Below are 22530 nucleotides of genomic sequence, written 5' to 3'. Positions count from 1 at the left end.
CGAGGAAATGACATGTGCCTGATGTTGACTTGCGGTCCACACGGCGGTCACCAGCATAGTCAGAGTCTAAATATCCAACGAGATCAAAAGCCGAGCCCTTGGGGTACCATAATCCAAGTGTTGGTGTGTGAGCTAGATATCGAAGAATATGCTTCACAGCCTTATGGTGTGATTCCTTCGGTGTAGCTTGAAATCGGGCACATATGCAAACACTAAGCATAATATCTGGCCTAGATGCACATAGGTACAATAAAGAGCCAACCATGAAGCGGTATACCTTTTGATCAAAGTCGATACCATTTTCATCAGTGCATAGATGGCCATTTATGGGCATTGGAATTTTGATCCCTTTACAGTCTTGCATGCCGAATTTCCTCAATACATCTTTGAGGTATTTCACCTGAGATATGAATATGCCATTGCGCTGTTAACGAATTTGAAGACCTATTTTCTTTTCAATTCTCCCATCATAGACATTTTATATTCTTCACTCAACATATAGGCAAATTCATCACTATAACGTTGGTCAGTACAGTCAAAAATAATATCATCAACATATATTTGGCACACAAATAATTCATCACCATAAGATTTAGTGAAAAGAGTTGGGTCGAGTGAACCGGGTTTGAAGCCTTTCTTCATGAGGAATTCCTTCAAAGTATCATACCACGCCCGAGGGGCCTGCTTGAGGCCATACAGGGCCTTTGTTGAGTCTGAAGACTTTGTCGGGATGCTTTGGATCTTCAAAACCTGGGGGTTGAGCAACATATACTTCTTCCTCAAGCTTACCATTGAGGAATGCACTTTTCACATCCATTTGATATAAGGTGATATTATGATGGTTAGCATAAGCAAGTAATATGCGAATAGCCTCAAGTCTAGCAACAGGTGCAAAAGTTTCATCGAAATAAATTCCTTCAACCTGTGTTGTCGGGGGTTGGGTGCGACATATGCCAAGGGATGGGAGCGAGTAGAACGTCGCCGGTGCCAGGAAGCGGGATAAGGCGTAGACACGAACGCCGGCGTACTTTACCCAGGTTGGGGGCTCTCCTTGGAGATAATACCCCTACTCCTGCTCTGCGGGATCTCCGCATGATCATTAAGGCACTAGTGAATACAAAGTGCTCCTTGAGTTGTATGCTAGAGGTTGAAGGAGGCACGTCTAGCTCTCTTCTTCCTCTAGGTATGTGTCTAGGTCTCTCAGGTTCGGAACCCTTTGCATGGGTGCCCTGGGGGGTTTATATAGGCCTACCCCCCAGGGGTACAATGGTAACTCGGTCGGGTGCTGGGCCCGGCTGTCAGCGTCTCTGGTTACCGGCTTCTCCGCCGGCAGCTGGGGCCCGCCGCCTGGTGGGCCCTCCGACTTGTCCGGTATGGAGCCGACATGCCGCGTCCGCCGCTGGCGGGTCTGGTTGGTGGCTGATCACTGTAGCCATGGTGCTAATGACGCGGGCTTGGTCAGAGGAGCATGGCTACAGTCCCGTCGCCTGGTGAGAGATCACTGTAGCCACACCGCGTCCTGTCTGGTTGATGTCATACTGCCTTTGGGGGAGGGCCCGGTCGCCTGCTGGGGGCCGGCCTCCCGTAGTTCCGGCTGGTCTAGCGTCGGCCGCCTTCCGGGCTCTCCTTGCCCGGTAGGGCCCGCCGTCTGCGGGCCGTACCGACAGACCGTCGTGGGAACAGGGCTTCGCCGGTCAGTAGTGGCGTAAAGGGGGAATGGCAACAGTGCCACATCGTGCGGGGATCTCCGCCGGTACGGGACACTGTAGCCATGCCAAGCCCGGGATCCGGGGGTACGGGGCTACATTGTCTTCTTGATGAGGGGCTCAGACTCTGAGGGCGCCTGGTGGCCGCCTGCTAGAGGCCGGCCTCTCCGGAGGCCGTCCGCTAAGAGGCGGCTTATCTTGGTGCCGTCTGCTGGTGCTAGGCCGCCTTCGGGCAGCCGACATTAGTACTAAACTTTGTACTAAACTTTCATACTTACTTTTTATAACATTATGAAGTTAAAATAATTTTTATTTAGCCATAGTTGATAATACTCTCTCCGATCCATATCTTTCAACGCTGCTTAAGAGAAGTAGATTGTACTAAAGCAACGTCAATTAATATGGATCAAGGGGAGTAACATTATTTGATGTAAATTTCTAAGATCTATCTTTGGAAGGTACGTCACACACACCATACTCAAAGTAAACTGTATCATGTAGGCACGAAGTCTTTATTTTTGCAAACGATGTCTCTTAAAACAACATGTTGGACTAAACATTATAAAATAAAAGGGATGTTATTTCATAGCGCCATAGATTATTAAATGAAACTCACGCCAAAAATTATAGTGTATGTATGTGCGTTGTGGTGCATACTGTAATATTCTTAAATATCTCGAGACAAATACATAAATCATGCAATTTTACAGATATCCCAAAAGTGGTTTCTAGTGTAATAGCTATAGGCAAATAGAATATATTATATAATGTTTTTATGTGAAGATTATCACTTAATAGCTGGCATGATGTTTTAGCTGTGGTCAAATGTGGTTTACATGTTTATGCTGGTTCAGTACTATATTAGGCAGGTTGTGTCTGAATTGAGCTTGTTATTGAAATGAGATTTATTTTAATAACAAGCCACATATAAAATTGAAAGTGCATCCTTAATGGTATTTTGGTGTTGATGACAATGTGGTTAGTGAGACTAATGTCTGTTATTAAGTTTATGTGAGAATATTTGTCTCTCGTTGAGTTTACATGTAGTTGGTTGACCCCCACTCCAAACGAAAAAAGGCGTCGGTTTTTTTAGGACTCAAAGGTTTTTACTGTTTTTTAGACATAGGATGACCACACTATTAAGGGAAGTTGAGGTGATTGCATAAGAATGGGGATCATGCATAACATACATACCAAGTTATTCCATTCTTATTGTAAAGATAACAGGTTGCAACACTCCTAATTTGACTCCATGAACATTTCTTAAAAGTAGTGTCAGCAATCTTTTACACCGCAGAAACATTTTTTAAATTCATGATGAACATTTTAAATAAATTACTTAATAAATGTCTGGTATATATATTTAGAATATTCTGAAACATAAACAAAAATACAAAAGAAACAAATTAACAAATGAAGCAACGCGATACTGTGCCGGCCCAGTAGCCCGTCGCTTAAGGCAAGGTGATGCTCGCATTACGTCAAATGGCCCCGACCCTATTATGTGCCTTAAGCGCCGGTTATAGGCAATTTTTCCAACCGACGCACACCACCCTCCACCCTGGGCCGACCCATTTACACTTTTTTCTTTCCATAAAAACTTCAAAAAGCTGCGTCTGATTCTATTTAAACTCCAAACCCTGTAGCTTAATACAAAGCAAGGTAACCAACTAGGACATTTTTCCTGCTATGCCTTGGTTACTTCCTTTTTCTTCATCAAATGTAAAGCTAAACAAAAGTAGACGTTTCCGTATTTGATTTTTTTCGGTTTTGTTTGGCCGGTTTTTTGTTCTTTTTTATTGCTTCTTTAAAAAAATCACAAGCTGTTTTAGAACACGTTAACTATTCAAATTCATGGACATTTTCTTAAATTCACAAATGTTTTTTGAATTTGTGAACATTGTTTCAAATGCATGAACACTTTTCAACTTATATATTTTTTTCAATCCCACAATGTTTTCAAATTCATGAACTTTTTGTTTGAAAATCAATGATCTTTTTTCAAATCCGCGATTGGTTTTTCAAATGCATGCAGTTTTTTCGAATTTGTTATTTTTTTAAAAAAATTGATGAACATTTTCATTCTTCATTCTTTTCAAAATGGATGAACATTTTTTAGATTCCAAAATTGATGATTTATTTTTCAAATCCTTGAATTTTTTACAAACCCTGTGAATGGTTTTCAAATTTGCGAACACTTTTTTCAGAATTGATGAACTTTTTTCATTCCTTGAAGTTCTTTTTCAAATCCATGAACTTTTTCCAAAATTATCGTTAACCTTTTAAATTCATGATATTTTGTCGAAATTCATGAAATTTTTTATTTTATGTTTTTTTCAAAGCCATGAACTTTTTTGAAATCACAACCTTTGTCCCTTTTTTGCGTTTTTTTGCTTTTAAACAAAAGTTATTTGTTTTAAAGAAAGCATCAATCCTCAGCTTTTTGTATGTGAGTGGAAGCGATCCCTCAACTTCTTTCCACCTGGGACGAGCGACCCTTAGTTTTTCTTGAGAGAATTCCTTATTTGACCCTTTCTTAAATTTTGGTTCCCTTTTTGGCCCTAGTAAAAAAATTCTTCCTGTTCTGGCACTCAAACTTCAGTTTGTTCCCTATATGACATTTCCGTCGGTTATGGCAACTAACACCGTTAAATCTGACATGAAAAGTCCTTTTTACCCTTGGTGTAGTTTGTGACCAAAATTGTGTACTGGAAGTCAAAAGCAATGGTGGTGTGATATGTTTGTCTTGAATACATTACCAAATGAAACCAAATCTGCTATTTAGCACATCTTTAATTTTAATTGGATAATTGGACAGAACCTCCCTTGTATTTTGATGATATATGCCCTGTACAGTTCATATATGCACAATTTATAATATACTTGGAGCAGATTCACATGTATGCAAACTAAAAGTTCATAGAAACTTGGTCCAGGTTCACATATACGCAAATAGTCCACATATTTAGTCCTCTACACACATTCAGGTTCTCATAGAGTTCACATATAATAGTCCAGGTTCACATCATGTCAAATACAACACATGAAGGTCACATATAGCACGTACAAAAGCCCAGGTTCACATATATATTACATAAACATCTCAAAAGTTTCTAAAATGAACCATGATATGGAAAGGGATCTAATGAGAATCACAAGCTAAGCCTCCTTTTGCTTCATGTGCTCATTGCAGGGCTGGCAGGATTCATTTTTTTGCTTCGTGTGCCCATTGTAGGGCTGTCATGTGGCACCATAGGAAGGTGTGGCAACTTATCAGCAACCTCTTTGCTTTTTCTTTTGGCATGTAGTTTTCAAAGCAACAGATTATTTCTTGTTGGCCACACAAATGGGCTGAGTTCTTGATCTACACATACACATTCATGGCAGCACATCACACATCACATATAGTAGCCCAGGTTAAAAAAGAACAATGCATAACATAACATAAAATTCGGAAACAACCATAGGTTACCTTTTTGCTACTCCGGATCCAGATTTACTCCCGTTCCCTTTTTCCTTAGTTGTTTTCTCCAACATTTGGCTATAGTGAGAAGAATGCAATTAGAATACAAAACTAAGCTTTCATCTAGTCTACCACAAAATTCAGAACTAGTTCTTACCTTTTTGATGCTCCAGTAATTGAGTTATCATGTTTTCTCTTTTTCGTAGTTGTAGGTTCCAAGCTTTGGCTATGGTGAGAAGTTACTTAGAATTAAAACACAGATTTCAATGCAACAAAAATTCTTTTAAATCCGATTTTATCTTTTATTGTGTGATGATCAATGATCACTATGCTACCGGGGCAGCAACTTTCAATTTGCGCCTTGAAACTATACAGATTATCAAAGCTTGTATCCCAATCATCATATAGTTCCTTCAAGGCTAGCAGCTTACCCATATAGACTCTCTTAGAGTTGATGTTGATTCCATGATGCTCTTTAAGCTTCTTTCGCAATGCCTTTGGTCCTAGAGTTGCATCCTCAATTAGCCAGTCTTTCACGTGCTCACATATCCACCGCTTGTTTGCATTCTTCAACTTCTTTTTTTCTTTTTGTACTAGAGCAATCGTGACCACAAGGGTTCTTTCTCACCTACCAAAGATGAACATAGAAAATTAGTACTAGAGTAAAGACCATGACCACAAATTAAGCACACATGAGTAAAGTTAGAAATTTACCATTCTGTGCACTCTTCTTCCATTGTAGAAGCATATGTCCTCCATGGACACTTATCTTCATCCCTTCTTGAACAATAAGCTCTGAACCTATGTGGTGCACTTTTTTCGGTGTCAAACTCAAATTCATGTTTGATTACATGCTGAGAAAGCGCCAATTTAAACTCTGCCATATTGGGATATTTTCTTCCTTCGTTCATTGGAGGATCTAATTTATTATATTCAATGTGTGGTGCATGATCTGCCTTGTGATATTCCTCATCTTCCTCTACTTCAACCTCTGGCATGCTCTCATCCTCGCTCTCATCCTCGCTCTCAGCCTCGCTCTCACGATCAGGAACATAGTCTTTGTCCTTTTCTTTATTGGAACAAGGAACCATGATAAGAGGTACAGGTTCATCCTCTAAATAAATATTTTCATCATCAACACCAACATGCTCATTCTCAGGTACCTTGTCGCGTTGGTTGCGAGTTCTTTGTTTGTTTGTGTAGGTTCGTGGGACTTGTTGAGGAGCCTCCTACTGGATTGATACCTTGGTTCTCAAAACTGAGGGAAATACTTACGCTACTGTGCTGCATCACCCTTTCCTCTTCAAGGAAAACCAACGCAAGCTCAAGACGTAGCACCGCTGGGTGCCTCGCTCGCGCCGCCGCTGTCGCGCTAGGTTTAGGTCTCGGGGAGGAGAAGGGGAATCGGGGGGAGATGGGGGAATCGGGGGCAGAAGGGGGAGGTCTTTTTTTAGCGTGCTATAAAGCAGGGGTAAATACGACTTTTCCTGTCATAGTTGACGGTGTTAACGGCAAAGAATGACAGAAGTGTCATGGAAGGAAGAAAATAAAATTATGGTGTCAAAGAAGGAAAAAAATAATTTTTTAAGGCCAAAAAGGGAACCAAAATTTAAGAAAGGGCCAAATAAGGAATTCTCTCGTTTTTCTTAACAAAGACACGATACTGGGCCGGCCCACAATGCGGGTGCGTGAGCGTCTGTTCTCCTAGCCAACAGTTGTGGCGCCGGCTAGGAGGTCTCGTCAAATGGATAGGGTGACACCCCCCCCCCCCCACACACACACACGTGCGAGTCAAGTTGGGCTGGACCACTTTGACATTTTCCACTTGTTTCGTTAGCTACCCTGTTGAAGCTTCAGTGACTGTTTTGCCCGGAATGAACAATCCAACAACACTTGGGGCCCTAGCATGCCATGAGGGCTTAGCACTAGCTGTTGATCTGTCTATGGATAATCTAGCAGTCCCTTGTGATTGCAAACCAACCATGGATGATATCAAACAAGGTCTGGGAGGTTCGCATATCACAATCGTCAAGGAAATAGATAAAAGGAGAGCAAGTTTTGCTAGATGTGATTTCATATTTGAAGGCCGAGCATCAACAGCTATGGTGAGCGTCTGTTCTCCATGGTGAATATTTTCCAAGTACACATTATTTTTTGTGCATTCCCAATTTCTTGTATTTACAAAAGGCAGATAACAACCAAAAGAACAAAGCAGAATTTATAAACCCAAAATAACCCTTGCATAGGCATAGGTTGGCACGTTACTGGGTTAGCCGTTTGCACCCCGCTTCAAGCGTAGCCTGCCTGTTTGAGGCAAATAGGCGTCAACTAGGAGCTCTCGCTCACGAAAAACACTATCTGGGACATGTTAGCTATAGATAGCGTCATCGTGCTCACAAAGCCCCCTACGCTACTTCATATAAGGGCCTGCCCATGTAGTTTTTCTCTCACCAGTTTTGGATAGTTTTTTCTCTTGTTTATGCAGGACAGGTTTCATTCGGGTTTTGTTTTTTCAAATTCATAATTTTTTTCAGACTCATGAATCTTTTTCAAATGAATGAATGTTTTTCAATGTCATGAAATTTTTTGAATTTTATTTTGTTTATAAAAGGTGAACAATCTTCTGTGTTCCTTAATCATTTTCAAACTCATGAACTTTGTGAAATTTCGCAAGCATGTTTTTAAAAAGTCATGGTCAACCAGCCGGCCAGCGAACCTAGTTAGTGCACTCGAGCGGAGGAAGGAGCCCATATTCGTTTCGAGACATTTAGGCCAGGCCGTAATGGGCCGCGAGGCAGGTCCTGATGAGAGCCGACGCACACCCCCGTCTCTTGGTCCCGTCCCTTGTTTCCCCGGCCGCCGCACCGCCGTCGTCCTCCGCCCTCCCGTCTCCGCCGCGACGCCACCCCTTAGTCAGGTCTCTCTCCCTCTCTGGAACCTCCTGCTAGAACCCTCTCCACCCCCCGCCCCTCTCCCTTCTCGTAGCCGCAGCCGGGCGTAGCGGGACTCGCTGGCTTCTGGATCGGCCGTGGTTCGCTGGGGGGTGGAGTGGCTTTGGAACTCCAGTGGATTCGATTTTGGCCGGGTTTGAGCTTTAATTTAAGGGTCCTTCTCATTGAGCATGAACCAGATTCGTTTCTTTCGTTTAGGCATCGGTAGCTGCGTTGGGGTCGTCTGACTGAGGTGCCCTGAAGCTGAATCGGACCTCCACCTCCGGCACCGGTGACACATGGCTGCGGCGGCTGCGAAGGAGGTGGACATGAAGAAGATGGAGCTTATGAAGGAGGTATTAGGGCTACATGTTTCTCTACCTTGATGCAGTCCTTCGTTCGATTTGTTCGACGACAGTAAAAGATAGATACATAACCTGCATGTGTGTGTTATTCGGTTCAGGTAAGAGCGCACCAAGTGGCGATCGGCGAGCTCAACAACCTGCCTCCATCCAGGGTAAGCATCCCTCCTACATCTCACCAATTTCTGCATGAATTTGTTGAGTCCAGGCGATGGTCAATTGGTGTGATGGCTTGATAATGGTAGGTAGTAACAACTGATCACTTACCACCTGTCTGACTGACTTGCCGCTATGTGCTGCAGGCAGCGTACCAGAAGACCTGCAACATCTTCTTCCGCAAGGACACCAAATCCGCCGTGGCATCCCAACAGAGTACGGTTGCTCATCGCTTTTGTTGTTGTTGTTGTTGTTGTTGTTGTTGTTGTTGGAAGTGGTGATGTTGATTGTTTTCTTCTTTTGTATGTGTTGCTCTTCATGGTGGTAACATGACATGATTCCTCCTTCTCTAATTCTTGTTCAGAGCAACTTGATATCACCAAGGCAAAGCTGCAGAAGCTAGATCAGGCATCATGAAGGTTCACTGCAGAAATTTGAAATTGCAACTTATGCTGCTTCATCCATCCACCTCGGTGAATTCTCTCTAATCAAGTGTCTTCGGAGTGCCAGTCAACTAGGATGCAACTTATATAGATTTCTGTGTAATAATGGTGTGTTTAATAGTTACGAGTGCGAGACAAATCATTTCTTTCTGAATATGGAGACTGGATATGGGAATGTAGTCACAATAGACCCATTATGAAGGTGATGCGATGATTTGGTTGAGCTAATTAAGCTGACCTACTGCTTGCTCGAGTCTTTCTGAACCGATTATGCAGCGACAGGATTATGGATCCAGGGGCATGTGTCAGCGAAGAGTCTGTGCATCAGTTTATAGGCTATGTGGTAGCTTGTCATGTCTATCAGCCGGAGCATGTACTCGCAGTCTTGTACAGGGGAGAGGCCACTCTGCTCTCTCCACTGTTCTGCTGTAAGCATATCTCTGTGATGAGCACTAGTTTCGGCCCTGAAGGTTTTTGAGAAGAAAGAGGATTTCATTTTTCTTTTGTGGCCTTTTCAGGTTCTTCTTTGCCTGTCAATAGATAGAATCCTATGATGTTTGTTTTTTCTTTACTTGGATTTGCAGCAAGAGGAAGCATGAGAAGGATGGGGAGTTCTTCTAGTTGTGACGTTATGGAAGATTTTGACTCAATCTTTAAAAATCTTGCCATCGTAGTTTTTTTTTGACCCAAGAACCGTAGAATAACTTTTCCATGGTATTTTTCTATTATAAAATAAATATGTACTATCCAATAGGAGGAAAAACAAAAAGGAAAAGCAAATAAAGAAAGACAACAATCTATCCAATACCAACTCTAGGAAACATTTGGGGGATAAAGAAAAGAGGACTAACATTTGGCTCTGCTCTTGGAAACACCTCCTGTCATCCATCTTCGGAAAGGCTCTGAAGTGTCTACTGCCTATGCTTGGGAATAGCTTGAAATCCAGTAGTGCTGCCTGTCGATGGCTGCCTGCAAGCCAAAATGTTTATGTCATTTCCCTGTGAAGCTGTACTGCAAGAGTAAAAGTGAGCTTGCTTTTTTTTTTTTGCAAGAGTAAAAGTGAGCTTGCTAGTGGCATGAGTAACGAACTGCAAAGCTGGCTGGCAGTGTGAGTCTTACACCTGTGAGTGAAGCTGTCTCAGTAAACTATTGTGTTGTTCCTGAATAAGAGATGCATGAGTGCTGGGGAAGAGTAAGATCTGCTGAGCTTTAGCACATGATTTTTTTGGACTAACGAGTCGTGTGTGAGTGAAGGAGGACGCATCGACGAGAGATATCCTATTTTAAGGAGGGCGGTATTCAAATCAGGGAAATGATCCTTTCATCTATTGATTTCATAGACATTCGTTTTTCTTTTATTGTCCGTATGATTTTGATTTTCAAAAGCTCCTCAGAGTTCTGTCGAAAGAGATGAAATCATACATTTGTCTCTGCAAACTGGGCCGACCAACTTGCAGCTCTGTGTTGTGTTTCTTTGACAGGTTAGTTCTGACGTATGCGTGTATAAGCAGCGAACATGCATTCAGGTATGCTGTTTCAATAGTATTAACATACTGAACTCTGTAGTGTTAAATTGATAGCATCTTTAAATGTATCAAATCAAAGGCAGCATGAATTCATGATACAAGCGCTGCCTTGTCAGCTAAACTATCAACTACATGTGCAACTCAGGGCTGAAGACATTATCACTTTAACATAACGAAAGCATTCTTCCAAACATAGAAACGGTAATCCAGCAACGTGTAAAAGTTACAAGGAAGCATTCTTCTGAAATGGTAGCACACCAACATCTAACAAGTTGATGAGGTTCATGAACAGCATTTCGCAGAAAAAAATAAGGTTGTCAAGAAATGCGCATTTGCCGCCGAAAATAAACTCGGGACGACAAACCACCGTCAATAGCAGAACGCAAACAAATGCACCGACAGTAGGCTAACAAGTTGAGACTCCTCACTGACACATGCCCCTGCATCCTCCTTTGATGCATAGAAGGTTCGGAAAATGGTCAAGCAAGCAGTGTGTCGACATAACTCACTCATTGCACCTTCAAAATGGGGCTATTTTTTATTACCGGTGAGCATGCAGGCGGGTTAATTGCCTTGCCTGAAGCCTGAACATAGAACGGAGATGAGCAGGAACTTGTCCTGTCGGAGGAGACAGGGTCAGAATGCACGTCCTCTGGCAAGGCTATCCCAAATTTCTGACGGAGGGAGATACAAGTTCGATCAATCCTAGCAAATTTGCCTGGTCCGATTACCGAATTCCTGTCCCAACATCTCCGGATATTTCTTCTGAATGCAGTCAAGGAGCTGAAAAATAATCATCTTGTTTTTAGTTCAGAACATGTGGTGAATAATAGATAGAGAGGGAAAAAAGCAGGTTACCTGTCCAACTTTCAGATTTCTGATATGGCAGCAAAATAGTAGGTAGGCATTTCCGACATGGAAGCATAAATCCCCAGTTTGTTTTCTGAAATCCCAGCAACTGGAGCAGAGAGGTACTGATTATTGAGACATCAAAATCAAGATGACCACATGGGTATGAGGTTCTGATTATCAACTGACCTCCCAGCGTTCATCTATCTTCTGCGTGCGGCTAAGAAACCTGAGAAACAATCACCTTTTTTTAATTCAAAACATGAGACGGATAATGAACAGCGAAAAGCAGGTTTACTTTTTTGGAGCTTTCATTTTATTTTATATGACAGCGAAAATACTAGGCTTTTCCAGCAGCATGAATCCCCTTTTCGGACCCAACGAGTGGAGAACAAAATATTGAGATTGCGAGTATGAGACGCCATTATCATGACCGCGTGAGGACGAGGTTCTGAAGTGAAACCGAACCTGTTCACATCACAAGAAAAATACGTTAAGCATTTTCCCTCCCAACCAAATATAATAACTAATGTAATAGGTGATCCAGGACAGGGATGGCCTGGGCAATCCCTCCAGTAGCATATAGGTATTTAGTCCCAAAACAAACTGGGCATGTATGGTAGAAGTATACCTTAGAAAGTTACTCAGCGATCAGTTCACATAGCACCCATCAATTTCGACCTCTAGCTTGCTTGTTGCAAGTGATCTGCATCCTTCTGATAACTTGTCGCTGCAGTCGTAGATCTCCAGTTTTTCCAGTGAAGGTGGAAGGCCCTCCTTCGGAAGCCCTGAGATGCTATTACAACATGTGATCTTCAACGTATTGAGGGAATGGAGGCCATGCAGGCCTGCAGGAAGATGTACGAGATCCTCACATTCAACAAAGCAGAGCTCTTGCAGGGACCTGAGGAGTAGAAGCGCTCTCTCTTGCTCATCTGTTAGCCTCGTTGATTCCAATTCAATAAGCATTAGGCTTCGGAGGCAGGTGAGGCCCTTGCAGAATGACGTGTTAAGGGGAGACAAATCATGGACCTCGAGACTTTCTAGTGCAGGGAATAACTCATAGCTATGACTTGAAATTCCCTCAATTGGCTCATAACTCTCCAATGGGGTAAGGGAAACCAAGGCAGGGGAATAGAGTATTTTCAAATGCTTGAGGTTCACGAGGGATCGCAAGCCTTCTAGTGAGACGAGTGAACTGCAGTACTGAATTTCCAAATGTTCCAGCGCCGTGCACGAATGTAGCTGTAGAGATTCCATGCTTGAGTTCACAAGTAATACCAAAGACCTGAGTGTTCCAAGCACCTGTGTGCCCTCTATAGCGACGAGCAGATGACAATTTTCAACTTCCAATTCTTCTAACGCCGTACAGGAATCCACCTGTAAATATTCCAAACTTCCTTCATTTAATTCCAATTTTCTAAGGCACGTGGGATTTCCCACAAAGCAGGGCCGCATTGTCTTTTGGGGACAACCAGTCCAAACAAGTTGATCGAGTGATTGTGGGAGGAGACATCTTCCCTTCTCTTGGGCATCTTCATCAAGGGAGGTAAATCCAACCAAATCTTCCCTACTCCCCTCAAATATTAGATGAGGGCATTTACCAATGGTTATCTTTGTGAGATTCAGCGGAATGTGCACGACTCCGTCAGCATCTGAGCTTGGCCATGCATCATTTACATATCCTGATGACGAAGCCTCGGAAGCTGACATAAAGTTTGATTGGACCTTTCCTTCCTCTTCTATCTTTAGCTATTTCAACTGCGGACATTCATATAAAGTCAATTCCTTCAGGGCCGGTGAATGTCGCAGCATCAGAGATAGCCACTTCCCTGTTATTCCACAATATCTAATATAAAGACTTTCAAGAGATGGGAGAGCATCCTCATTTGCAGGCACAATATCTGAAGATAAAAGTTCTCTGCAGTACTCTATTTTCAAACTCTTTAAAGAGATGAGTTGACTTAAACCTTTGAATGAAATAGATGTCATGCTTTTGCCCGACAATATCTCCAAGTATTTTCTCATCGACTGCCATCATCTCACTTGGAAGTCCATATCCATAAAGCTTTAATGTTTCCATGGAAAGTCCCTCCATTGACATAATTGTTGAAACACTAGTGATTATTAGTTTAGAAAGTGTGGCTGAAGGCGGAAGAGGGGTCTGTACTTGCAAACGAGGACAACCGACCATAATGAGTTTCCTCAGGCTGGGCATCGGTGACTTAAGCTCTGTTTCGTAGTTATAACCTTTCTGAAAGAAATCAAACACCTCAAGTGCAGAGCAACTCCAGATCTCCAGCAACCTTAAACTAGACTTTATATTCCCCACAGAAGTACAGGAACATATCTGTAAATCTGGCATTCGATCTAAAACCAGTTCCTCCAATGGCGGAACTAATACTACTCTTACTCTCCGCATGTTGCTCAACTTCAACCTTTTAAGAAACCGAAGCATTTCTAGAGATGGAAGTATTATCCATTCTCTGCAATCCTCTAGATGAACCGTATGCAATGAATTAAAGAAAACAACATCCAATACTTGAAGATGGAAGAACTTGCTCAAAACACGAGGCAAAGCCTTCTGCTCAGTATGACCACCCTGAATTTTTAGATACCGAAGATGTGTAGGATTTGCCAAGCTACACAGAAAAGAATTAAAATCAGGAGATGTTGCAAACATTTGCAGCAGACGCAGATTATGTGCTTCTTCAAAGACATCTTGGAATGCTTTAAAGAAAAAGGAGTCATATTCCCCAATTAACACTAATGTTCTCAGTTTTCTCACTGATGCGACTACTTTGCAATGAAAGTTCAAACCACTCAATACGAGGTATATTCCCAGTCTGATCATCCCTCTGATATATAAAATCGGTTATTATGGACAAATGGTGTACAGTTGGCAAAATTTCATTGCATTGCAAACCATCCAAAGCTGCACACTCTGTTCTTGAAACTAGCCTTGCAAAATCATGCATCAGGCCGCAAATGGCATAGTAAGTTTGACATTGAAGTTCAACCTGCTCAAACAAGCCCCGGTTCACCAAGTCAGTAAGATAGTACCGTCCCATATCCTCCAAACTCTTATTTGAATGATCACGATTCACAAATCCCTGTGAAATCCAAACATGAACTAGCTCCTCAGCAAGAAATGGATAGTTGTAGGGCAATATAGAACAATATGAGAAGCATTGCCCTACAGGGTAGGGCAACTCATCATAGGAAAGCTTTAAGGCAGACATAATACCACCAGTGTGTTGTAGGGATTTCTAATCTTCAGTGTTCAGAATGTTACTCCAATGATCCACAGTAAGATGATCTTTTAGTAGTGCCCCAACAGTTTGTGCTGCTAATGGGTTTCCTTTCAACCATCCTGCTATTTTCTATCCTAAATCACTTAGACTTTCTTTCTCTTTGTAATTCTCATCACCAAATGCACATGTTTTGAACATTGGCCAAAAATCACCATTTTTCAAACCATCCAAGTTAATTGGTCCAGTTGTACCTCTCTTTTTGGCAACAAACGGTTTTCTTGTTGTCAGAACTATCATATTGCCAGTTGCACCATCAGAACTGAACGGAGCTAACAATTTGTTCCATCGGCCATCATCCATGCCTTCCCAGAGATCATCTGAAATAAGTAGAACCCTCTTTGATTTAATATGATCCTTCAAGACCTCCTGAAGCTTGGAAAAGCTGCATATGCCATTATGTGTTTCTTGGGAGACGTGATCTAACATCTCTCTTGTGAGTCTCATTTCATCAAATTTATTAGACACCCAAATCCATATCTTGTGATCAAATTGGCTTTCCACAGCTGGATCATTGTATACAAGCTAAGCAAGAGCTGTCTTCCCAACTCCTCCGATGCCTACAATAGGCAGGACAGTTAAACCGACAGTTGCTTTGTGTTCTTTTATCAGTGATTTGATGGATCTCTTCTCTTCGTCTCTCCCATACACTTTCCCTTGAACAAGACTTTCTGTTCTTCTGCATGGATCTGAGATTGTACTCTGACAGACATTTGAAATTGCACCACCGGACCCAAGTATGATGAGAAGCCTTGTGATAGCCTCTCGTCCATCTTGCAGCTGACAAGTAATGTCATGTATCCTTTCGGAAAATTCGTCCTTTGTTCCACCCGTTTGGGTTAGCTGTGGTGATGTGTGTTGACTCCTGACCGGTTCTCATCCTTTCTCTGCTGAACGAATTGCCAGTTGCAACGGGCATAGGAACTGTAGTAGCATCAGTGGTGCTGAAATAAGAAATAGATCATGGATCGGCAGTGACAACCTTGATACGCTCTTAAGCTGATGCACAAAAGAAGGGACTAATAAACTAATATCGATCTCATGCCCAGCTTCGAATTAATTCGTAACGACGGGAGCCTACGAAAAACCCCCAAAGGGATCCCCTTCCCCCTCCCGCATCGCTCCCGCGAGCGCCGGGGGGGAAACCCTAGCCGCCGTCCCAGGGCCCTCCTTCTCCTCCTCCTTTCCTCGCCGCCGCCATGGCGAGCTGACGGGCAAAGCCTGGCCAGCATCGGCGACGGCGGGGCGTTCTCCTTCCCCTGCTCGGTTCCTGGTGGCGCGGGCCGTCGGAGTCGGGCGGCGGCGTGGCACGGGCACGGGGCGTGAAGGCGCGGTGGCAGCAGCTGGCGACGGAGGCGCGGACTGCTTGCGGCCGTGCGAAGGGGCTGTGGGCGTTGGGGACGGCGCACGGTTCCTCCTCTCGGTCGGGGTGGTTCGGATCTGGCGCGCGGGCTCGCGGCTCTGCTTCCGGCGACGGCTGGGCTGGGCCCTGGCGCGCGTGGAGGCGGGGTCTGGGCCTTCTCTGCCTGGCCCCCTGGTGGTGGTGCCCCTGCGGTCCTCCGGTCAGGTCCGGCCAGCCCTGGTCTGGTTTCCCAGCCCTGCGGACCTTGAGACTTTCCAGTGCGTGGAATAACTCATAGTTGTGGCTTGAAATTCCCTCAATTGGCCCATAACTCTCCGATGAGGTAAGGGAACCCAAGGCAGGGGAACCGAGTATTTCCAAATGCTTAAGGTTCAGGAGGGATCGCAAGACCTCTAGTGAGACGAGCGAACTGCGGTAATGAATTTCCAAACATTCCAACGTCATGCACCAATGCAGTTGTAGAGATTCCATGCTTGAGTTCACAAATAATACCAAAGACCCGAGGGATCCAAGCAATCGTATGCCCTCTATAGCGACGACAAATGGCAATTTTCAATTGCCAGTTCTTCTAACGACGTACAGGAATCCATCTGTAGGTATGTCAAACTTCCTTCAATCACTTCTAATTTTCTACGCGTGAGGTTCCCCACAAAACAGGGTCGTAGTGTTTTTTTTGGGGATAATATCCAAACAAGTTGATCAAGTGATTACGGAAGGAGACATCTTCCCCTCTCTTAGGCATCTTCATCAAGGGAGATAAATCCAACCAAGTCTTCACTAGTCCCGTCAAATATTAGATGAGGGCATTTACCAATGGTTATCTTTCTGAGATTCAACGGGGTGTGCACAACTCCGTCTACATCTGACCTTGGCCATGCACCATCTACATATCAAGATGACGAAGCCTCGGAAGCTGAGATAAAGTTTGATTGAACCTTTCCTTCCTCTTCTGTCTTTAGTTGTTTCAACTACGGGCAGTCATATAAAGTCAATTCATTCAGGGCGTGTGAATGTCACAAATAAGAGATAGCCACTTCCTATTATTCAACAATCTCTAATACAAAGACTTTCAAGAGCAGCCGCATTTGCAGTTATCATGTCTTCATGGGTCTGCTCTCGCACAACATGTGATGAGAAAAGTTCTTGTAGTACTCTATTTCAAACTCTTTAAAGAGATGACCTGACTTAAACCTATGAATGAAATAGATATCATGCTTTTGCACAACAATATCTCCAAGTATTTTATATACTTAATATTATCGAACGCTAACATTTTGTCATCAAGTGCCATCATCTCACTCGGAAGTCCATATCCATAAAGCTTTAATGTTTCCATGTAAGATCCCCCCATTGACACAATTGTTGAAACACTAGTCTTATTAGTTTAGAATATGTGGCTAAAGGCGGAGGGGGTTATGTACTTGCAAACGAGGACAACTGACCATAATGATTTGGCTAGGGCTGGAAAACCATGACTTATGTTCAATTTCGTAGTTACAATCTTTCTGAAATAGATCAAACACCTCAAGTGCAGAGAAACTCCAAATCTCCAACACACTTAAACTAGACTTCATCTCCCCCACAGAAGTACAAGAACATCTCCGCAAATCTGGCATTCCATCTAAACCAGCGCTTCCAATGACGGAACCATGATTTCTCTTACTCTCTGCATGTTGCTCAACTTCAATCTTTTAAGACACCGAAGCATTTCCAGAGATGGAAGTATTCTCCATTCTTCACAATCCTCTAGATGAACCGTATGTAATGACTTAAAAAACCAACATTCAATACTTGAAGATAGAAAAACCTAATCAGGACATATGGCAAAGCCAGTAGAACCATTCTGAATTTTTAGATACCCAAGATGTGTACGATTTGCCAAGATACACATAAAGGAATTGAAGTCAGGAGATACTGAAGACATTTGCAGTAGACGTAGATTATGTTCTTTTTGAAAGACATCTTGGAATGGTTTGAAGAACAAAGAGTCATATTCCCCCATTAACATGAATGTCCTCAAATTTCTCACTGATGCGACTATATTTTGCAAAAAGAATTCAAATTTCTCCCTACGAGGTATATTCCTAATCGGATCATCCCTCCGATATACAGAATTAGTTACTATAGGTAAATGGTGTATTGTTGGCAAAGTTTCATCGCATTGCAAACCACCCAGAGTTGCACTCTGTTCATTTCATTGCATTGCAAACACCTAGTATGAAAGTTTGTGATGAATGGAATCAATATGTTGGCATCGTATCTACAACGACGATCCAAACTTTAGGCTCAAAGCGAGTTAAAACATATAATATTTGTACTAAACTTTCCTACTTACTTTGATTTATTATAGAAAATTATAAAGTTAACTATTATATTGTATATAGCCACAATTAATAATAACATGTTTTGATATGAATTTCTAACATCTACCATTGAAATATACACCACACACGCACCATACTAAATGTAAATTGTATCATGTAGCCACAAAGTTTTTTTTCCAAATAATTTCTCTTAAAATTTAAGTTGATCCCATTAAACCGTAAAAATAGAAATGAATGAAATCTCATATTTTCATCGATTATTATATGAAATTTGCGTCAAATTATAGTGTATGTATGTGCGTTATGGTGCATATTTTAATATTCTTAAATATCTCGAGATAGATATATAAATCATACAATTTTACAAATATCCCAAGAGTGGTTTCGGGTCTACTAGCCACACACAAATAGAATATAGTATATAATGTTTTTATGAGGAGATCTAATAGCTGGCATGATGCTTTAGCTGTGATCAAATGTGGTTTACATGTTCATGTTGGTTCAATACTATGTTGGGCAAGTTGTGTCTGAATTGAGTTTGATATTGAAATGAGATCGATTTTAACAAAGCACATACAAAATTGTAAGTGCATTTAGTCCCTAATGATATTTTGGTGTCGATGATAATGTGGTTAGTGAGACCAGTGTTGGTTATTAAGTTTATCTCAGGACATTGGTCTCTCGATGAGTTTATATGAAGTTGGTTGACCCCCACTTCAAAAAGAAAATGGGTGATGATTCTTCCGAAGACTCGAAGGTTTTTTTTGGGGAGTCATAGGATAACCGTACTATTAAGAGGAGTTGAGGTGATTGCATAATAATGGGGATCATGCAAACTATATATACCCTAATAATATAACTGCATGAACATTTTCTAAAAGTTGTGTGAACATTATTTTACATTGCATAAACATTTTTAAAATTCACGATGACCATTTAAAAAATAGCTAATAGAATATATTTAGTGTATTTCAAAATATAAACAAAAATACAAAAGAACCAAAAAGGAAAATCAGAGAAAGCAACTAACAATCAAGTGAAGCAACAGGGTACTGGTCCAGCCCAATAGCTCGTCACTTGAGGAGAGGGATGCTCGCATTGGCAAATCCTATTTCTTTTTCTTTTTTGAGGGATCAAAATCCTATTTTTTGCCCGCACACATCGAATGGATATGGCGATGCCCACATGCGAGGAAAATTGGGTAGGCCCACTTTGGCATTTGCTAACCTGCTGGAGATTCTTTTTGGTTTTCCGTTGTTGTTTTTTTCCTACTATTTCATTAGTTGCATTGCTGCAATGTTTTTTCTTTCTATTGTGGCCTGTGTTTCATTTTTTTTCATGCTGTTTCATTTGTGGTGTCATTCCAGGGTCTTTTTTTTTCAGTTTTTTTGCTGTGCATTTTGTTTCCCTTTTGCTAGTTTTTGGTTTTTCCTTCCAATCCTTTTTTACTGTTTCTTTTTTAATAAACAATGCTCATTTTCAAAACATGAAGAAAATTATTTTATCACATGGAGAACTTTTTAAACATAAATACAGTTAATATTTTCAAGTACATGGTGAACATTTTAATATACGAGGACGTTTTTTAATATATGGTGAACATTTCTAAAACATGCGTTGAACATTTTCAAATACATTAACCATTTTTAGTATGTGTTAAATATTTTTCAAAATACACATTCATTTTGGAGTATTTATGGAATATAGGAAACAGCAAAAAATCAAAGAAAAACGAATAAACCAAAAATAACCACTACCTAGTGTTGCCTGGCAAATTATAGTGTAGAAGCTGAATCTAGGTAGTTTCAGAATACACCCTTAGGTTGGCATGTTATTGGTCAGCCCTTTGCACCTCACTTCAACCGTAGCATGTCGATTTAATGCCAATAGGTGTCGACCAGGAGCCGCTGCGAGCGAGACAAAGCCCCTCCTGAAAAAAAACTATTTGACAGTTAACCGCAGATTTTTTTTTGAGCCAATCTCGCGAAGCTTTATGACATCTTCTTCCTTGTCTGAAACAACAACTTGAGTTAGATCAGACTCTATGCCCATGACTTCTAAATGTGTTTTGGCATTGGTGGTATATCAACGTGTATATATCGGCAAGCTCAACAGTGTCCGTTCACAAAACACATTGGTGGTATATATCAACGTGTATATATAGGCAAATTCAGCAGTGTCCGAAAGACGTTCAGTTTCCCACTGTACATCGTAGGTTCGTGTTCATTTGCTTTTTGCGTGTACGTCAAGCTCTGAGATGTTTTGTTTTGTTGGGCATGAGCAGCGCATGCAGTAGCAAACCTGCATGCAATGCATCACGCAAGCGTTCGGGGCTTGCCTGCTCCTGTCTCCCTGATGTTCCTTTTAGCATTAGGCCAGCAATTTTTTTTTCCCATGTTTCTTTTTTAGTGCCAAAAGAGAAATCAAGTAATACTTCAACCAATCCGCAGTACATGCATATCGTTGAAACCTTCTTTGGCCAATACATCCAGAAATTAGGCGTCCATGGGATAAAGTCTGTTCACGGTAGCCATGCCATGTTAACAACGTCCTGCCGGCCAAATCTCTAAGTTCTTGAATCTTGATATTGGCATCTTCGCGCCCCGCATGGCGAGGTCGCCGAGCTTAACCTCGGCTGGCCGTCCTCCAAGAGATCACCGGCATGCAACTGGGCATAGTGCAAAATTATGGAAACCATCCACTCTCCAACGATAGCATGCTCGACTATGCGTGTAGCACCAGCTGAATTCTGCCTGCCCTCACCCTCGGCATGTGCTGCCTCATGCCCTCATCCATGGCCTTCGGCGTCCCCGTTGCCACTCCATCTGCCTCAATGCTCCAGCCGTCCCCCGTGCTCGAACGGCCCATGCCCAGCCAATTCGGTTCAGAACTTCAGATACTGATCTTTTGCTGCTGAAATTCCACTGTGTATCAAACGCCGAAATCCATCTTATTATCTTCACAAAAAAAGGGCTGACCACATGGCTTGAAGCATAACTGGCATTCAATTTTGGAGAACAAGGTCCAACGATGTCATTGGAAGTGGGATCTGGCAGCCACCAGCCCACCACGTCTCTTTTGAGTGAGTTAAATATTCAGATATTATGGGCGAGCACGACCACTATTCAGAGGAAATTTCGCCGACCAGCTTGTATGCATCCTGAAATCGATCAGCATGGGTGAGGGTTGCATGATGGGGTTGCAGGTAATGAGATTGGCCTCGATCCTCTCCTCCCGCATCTCGTTGAGAACAGATACTGCCCGGTCTGCTGTATCATATCGACGAAAAAGTCCTGTAGGAGACAACCGTAGGGTGCTGCCGGCTACATGCATCTCTGCCCAGAGCTTCCCAACCTTGTCCAGCTCGCGGATACTGCCTATACCAGCCGTTGGGAGCATATTGTAGGTCCATTGATCAGGCGTGTTCCCCTCATGCCAGCACCACTCATCGTAGGGCCATGACACCAGGACATGCGACCGCAGCCAACGCGGTCCTCGGACAACATCATTGTGGCCTTGGCGTTGCTTGGGCGCACGCGAAGGTACCCGACCAACACTCAATTTTCCGTCGACGGTGGAGCAGGACGACAACTATAGCCCGGGCCATCTCACCGCAACCGGTGCCTTCAGTCCGTTGAGCGTTTTTCTCCGGCGACACATACCTAGGCCTGGATCAATGAGTGTAGTTGTTTGAAGCGTGAGCACCACGATATTTTCATCTCGGCCTCGATCAATGGCTGGCTCTCAACACAACCGAACACCAAGACGCAGTGCCTGTGGCGCCGCCCTCCGTCGGCAATGTTGTAACCGCCAAGGCTCAGTGCCGACGGCGGCGCCCTCAACGACGCCGCGTGGCATAGGTTGTCGATACTTCCAATCGGGCTTCAATTTTTATATTGAGTTGACCGGGAACAGGCTTGGAGTAGTACAGACCAAACCGGCAACGTGTTGGAATTGGATTGAAGTTTCATTGAGGGACCGGGTGAAAGTACAACTCATATAGCGTCAAAACACAGGACTATACTACCACGTACGAAAAATTGGTATTGACGGACGGACGGACGCGGTCACATGAATAGTACCACCTCGGATGTAGA

The 22530-nt window shown here is 42.7% G+C and overlaps 2 protein-coding genes and 2 pseudogenes across 3 annotated transcripts; 1 reads left to right on the top strand and 3 right to left on the bottom strand.

Moving 5' to 3' along the window:
* The first annotated feature begins 7935 nt into the window (after positions 1–7935).
* LOC125528911 (uncharacterized) lies at positions 7936–9303 on the top strand. Of its 2 annotated transcripts, none has more exons than XM_087531126.1 (5): positions 7936–8086; positions 8319–8455; positions 8563–8616; positions 8764–8833; positions 8982–9303. In XM_087531126.1, the coding sequence occupies exons 2-5, from the start codon at positions 8399–8401 to the stop codon at positions 9032–9034; spliced, it is 234 nt and encodes a 77-aa protein (XP_087387252.1). In that variant the 5' UTR covers positions 7936–8086; positions 8319–8398; the 3' UTR covers positions 9035–9303. The 2 variants fall into 2 exon arrangements, with proteins under 2 accessions (XP_087387252.1, XP_087387257.1); XM_087531131.1 differs by having other exon boundaries at positions 8764–8838.
* A 2783-nt stretch (positions 9304–12086) lies between these two features.
* Positions 12087–12893, bottom strand: LOC125528910 (uncharacterized). Its single transcript, XM_087539080.1, has 2 exons — positions 12558–12893; positions 12087–12527 (listed from the first exon to the last, which is right to left on the bottom strand). The coding sequence occupies exons 1-2, from the start codon at positions 12891–12893 to the stop codon at positions 12087–12089; spliced, it is 777 nt and encodes a 258-aa protein (XP_087395206.1).
* A 294-nt stretch (positions 12894–13187) lies between these two features.
* On the bottom strand, positions 13188–15665 carry LOC147992593 (putative disease resistance RPP13-like protein 1; annotated as a pseudogene).
* A 228-nt stretch (positions 15666–15893) lies between these two features.
* Positions 15894–21301, bottom strand: LOC147992592 (uncharacterized; annotated as a pseudogene).
* Positions 21302–22530: the final 1229 nt, after the last annotated feature.

The sequence above is a fragment of the Triticum urartu genome, chromosome 1A (assembly GCF_056163025.1).
Source record: "Triticum urartu cultivar PI428250 chromosome 1A, HENAU_Tu73, whole genome shotgun sequence".
Lineage (NCBI taxonomy): Eukaryota > Viridiplantae > Streptophyta > Magnoliopsida > Poales > Poaceae > Triticum > Triticum urartu.
Note: the sequence above shows the minus strand (reverse complement) of the source record. Positions and strands in the feature narration are given on the sequence as shown.

Coding starts and splice junctions, on each gene's coding strand:
- LOC125528910 (XM_087539080.1), bottom strand. CDS start 12,893: ATGCGGCCCTGCTTTGTGGGAAATCCCACGTGCCTTAGAAAATTGGAA. Junction 12,528..12,557: donor TACTCTATTCCCCTGCCTTG/GTTTCCCTTACC, acceptor GAGAGTTATGAG/CCAATTGAGGGAATTTCAAG.
- LOC125528911 (XM_087531126.1), top strand. CDS start 8,399: ATGGCTGCGGCGGCTGCGAAGGAGGTGGACATGAAGAAGATGGAGCTT. Junction 8,456..8,562: donor AGATGGAGCTTATGAAGGAG/GTATTAGGGCTA, acceptor TATTCGGTTCAG/GTAAGAGCGCACCAAGTGGC. Junction 8,617..8,763: donor ACAACCTGCCTCCATCCAGG/GTAAGCATCCCT, acceptor TATGTGCTGCAG/GCAGCGTACCAGAAGACCTG.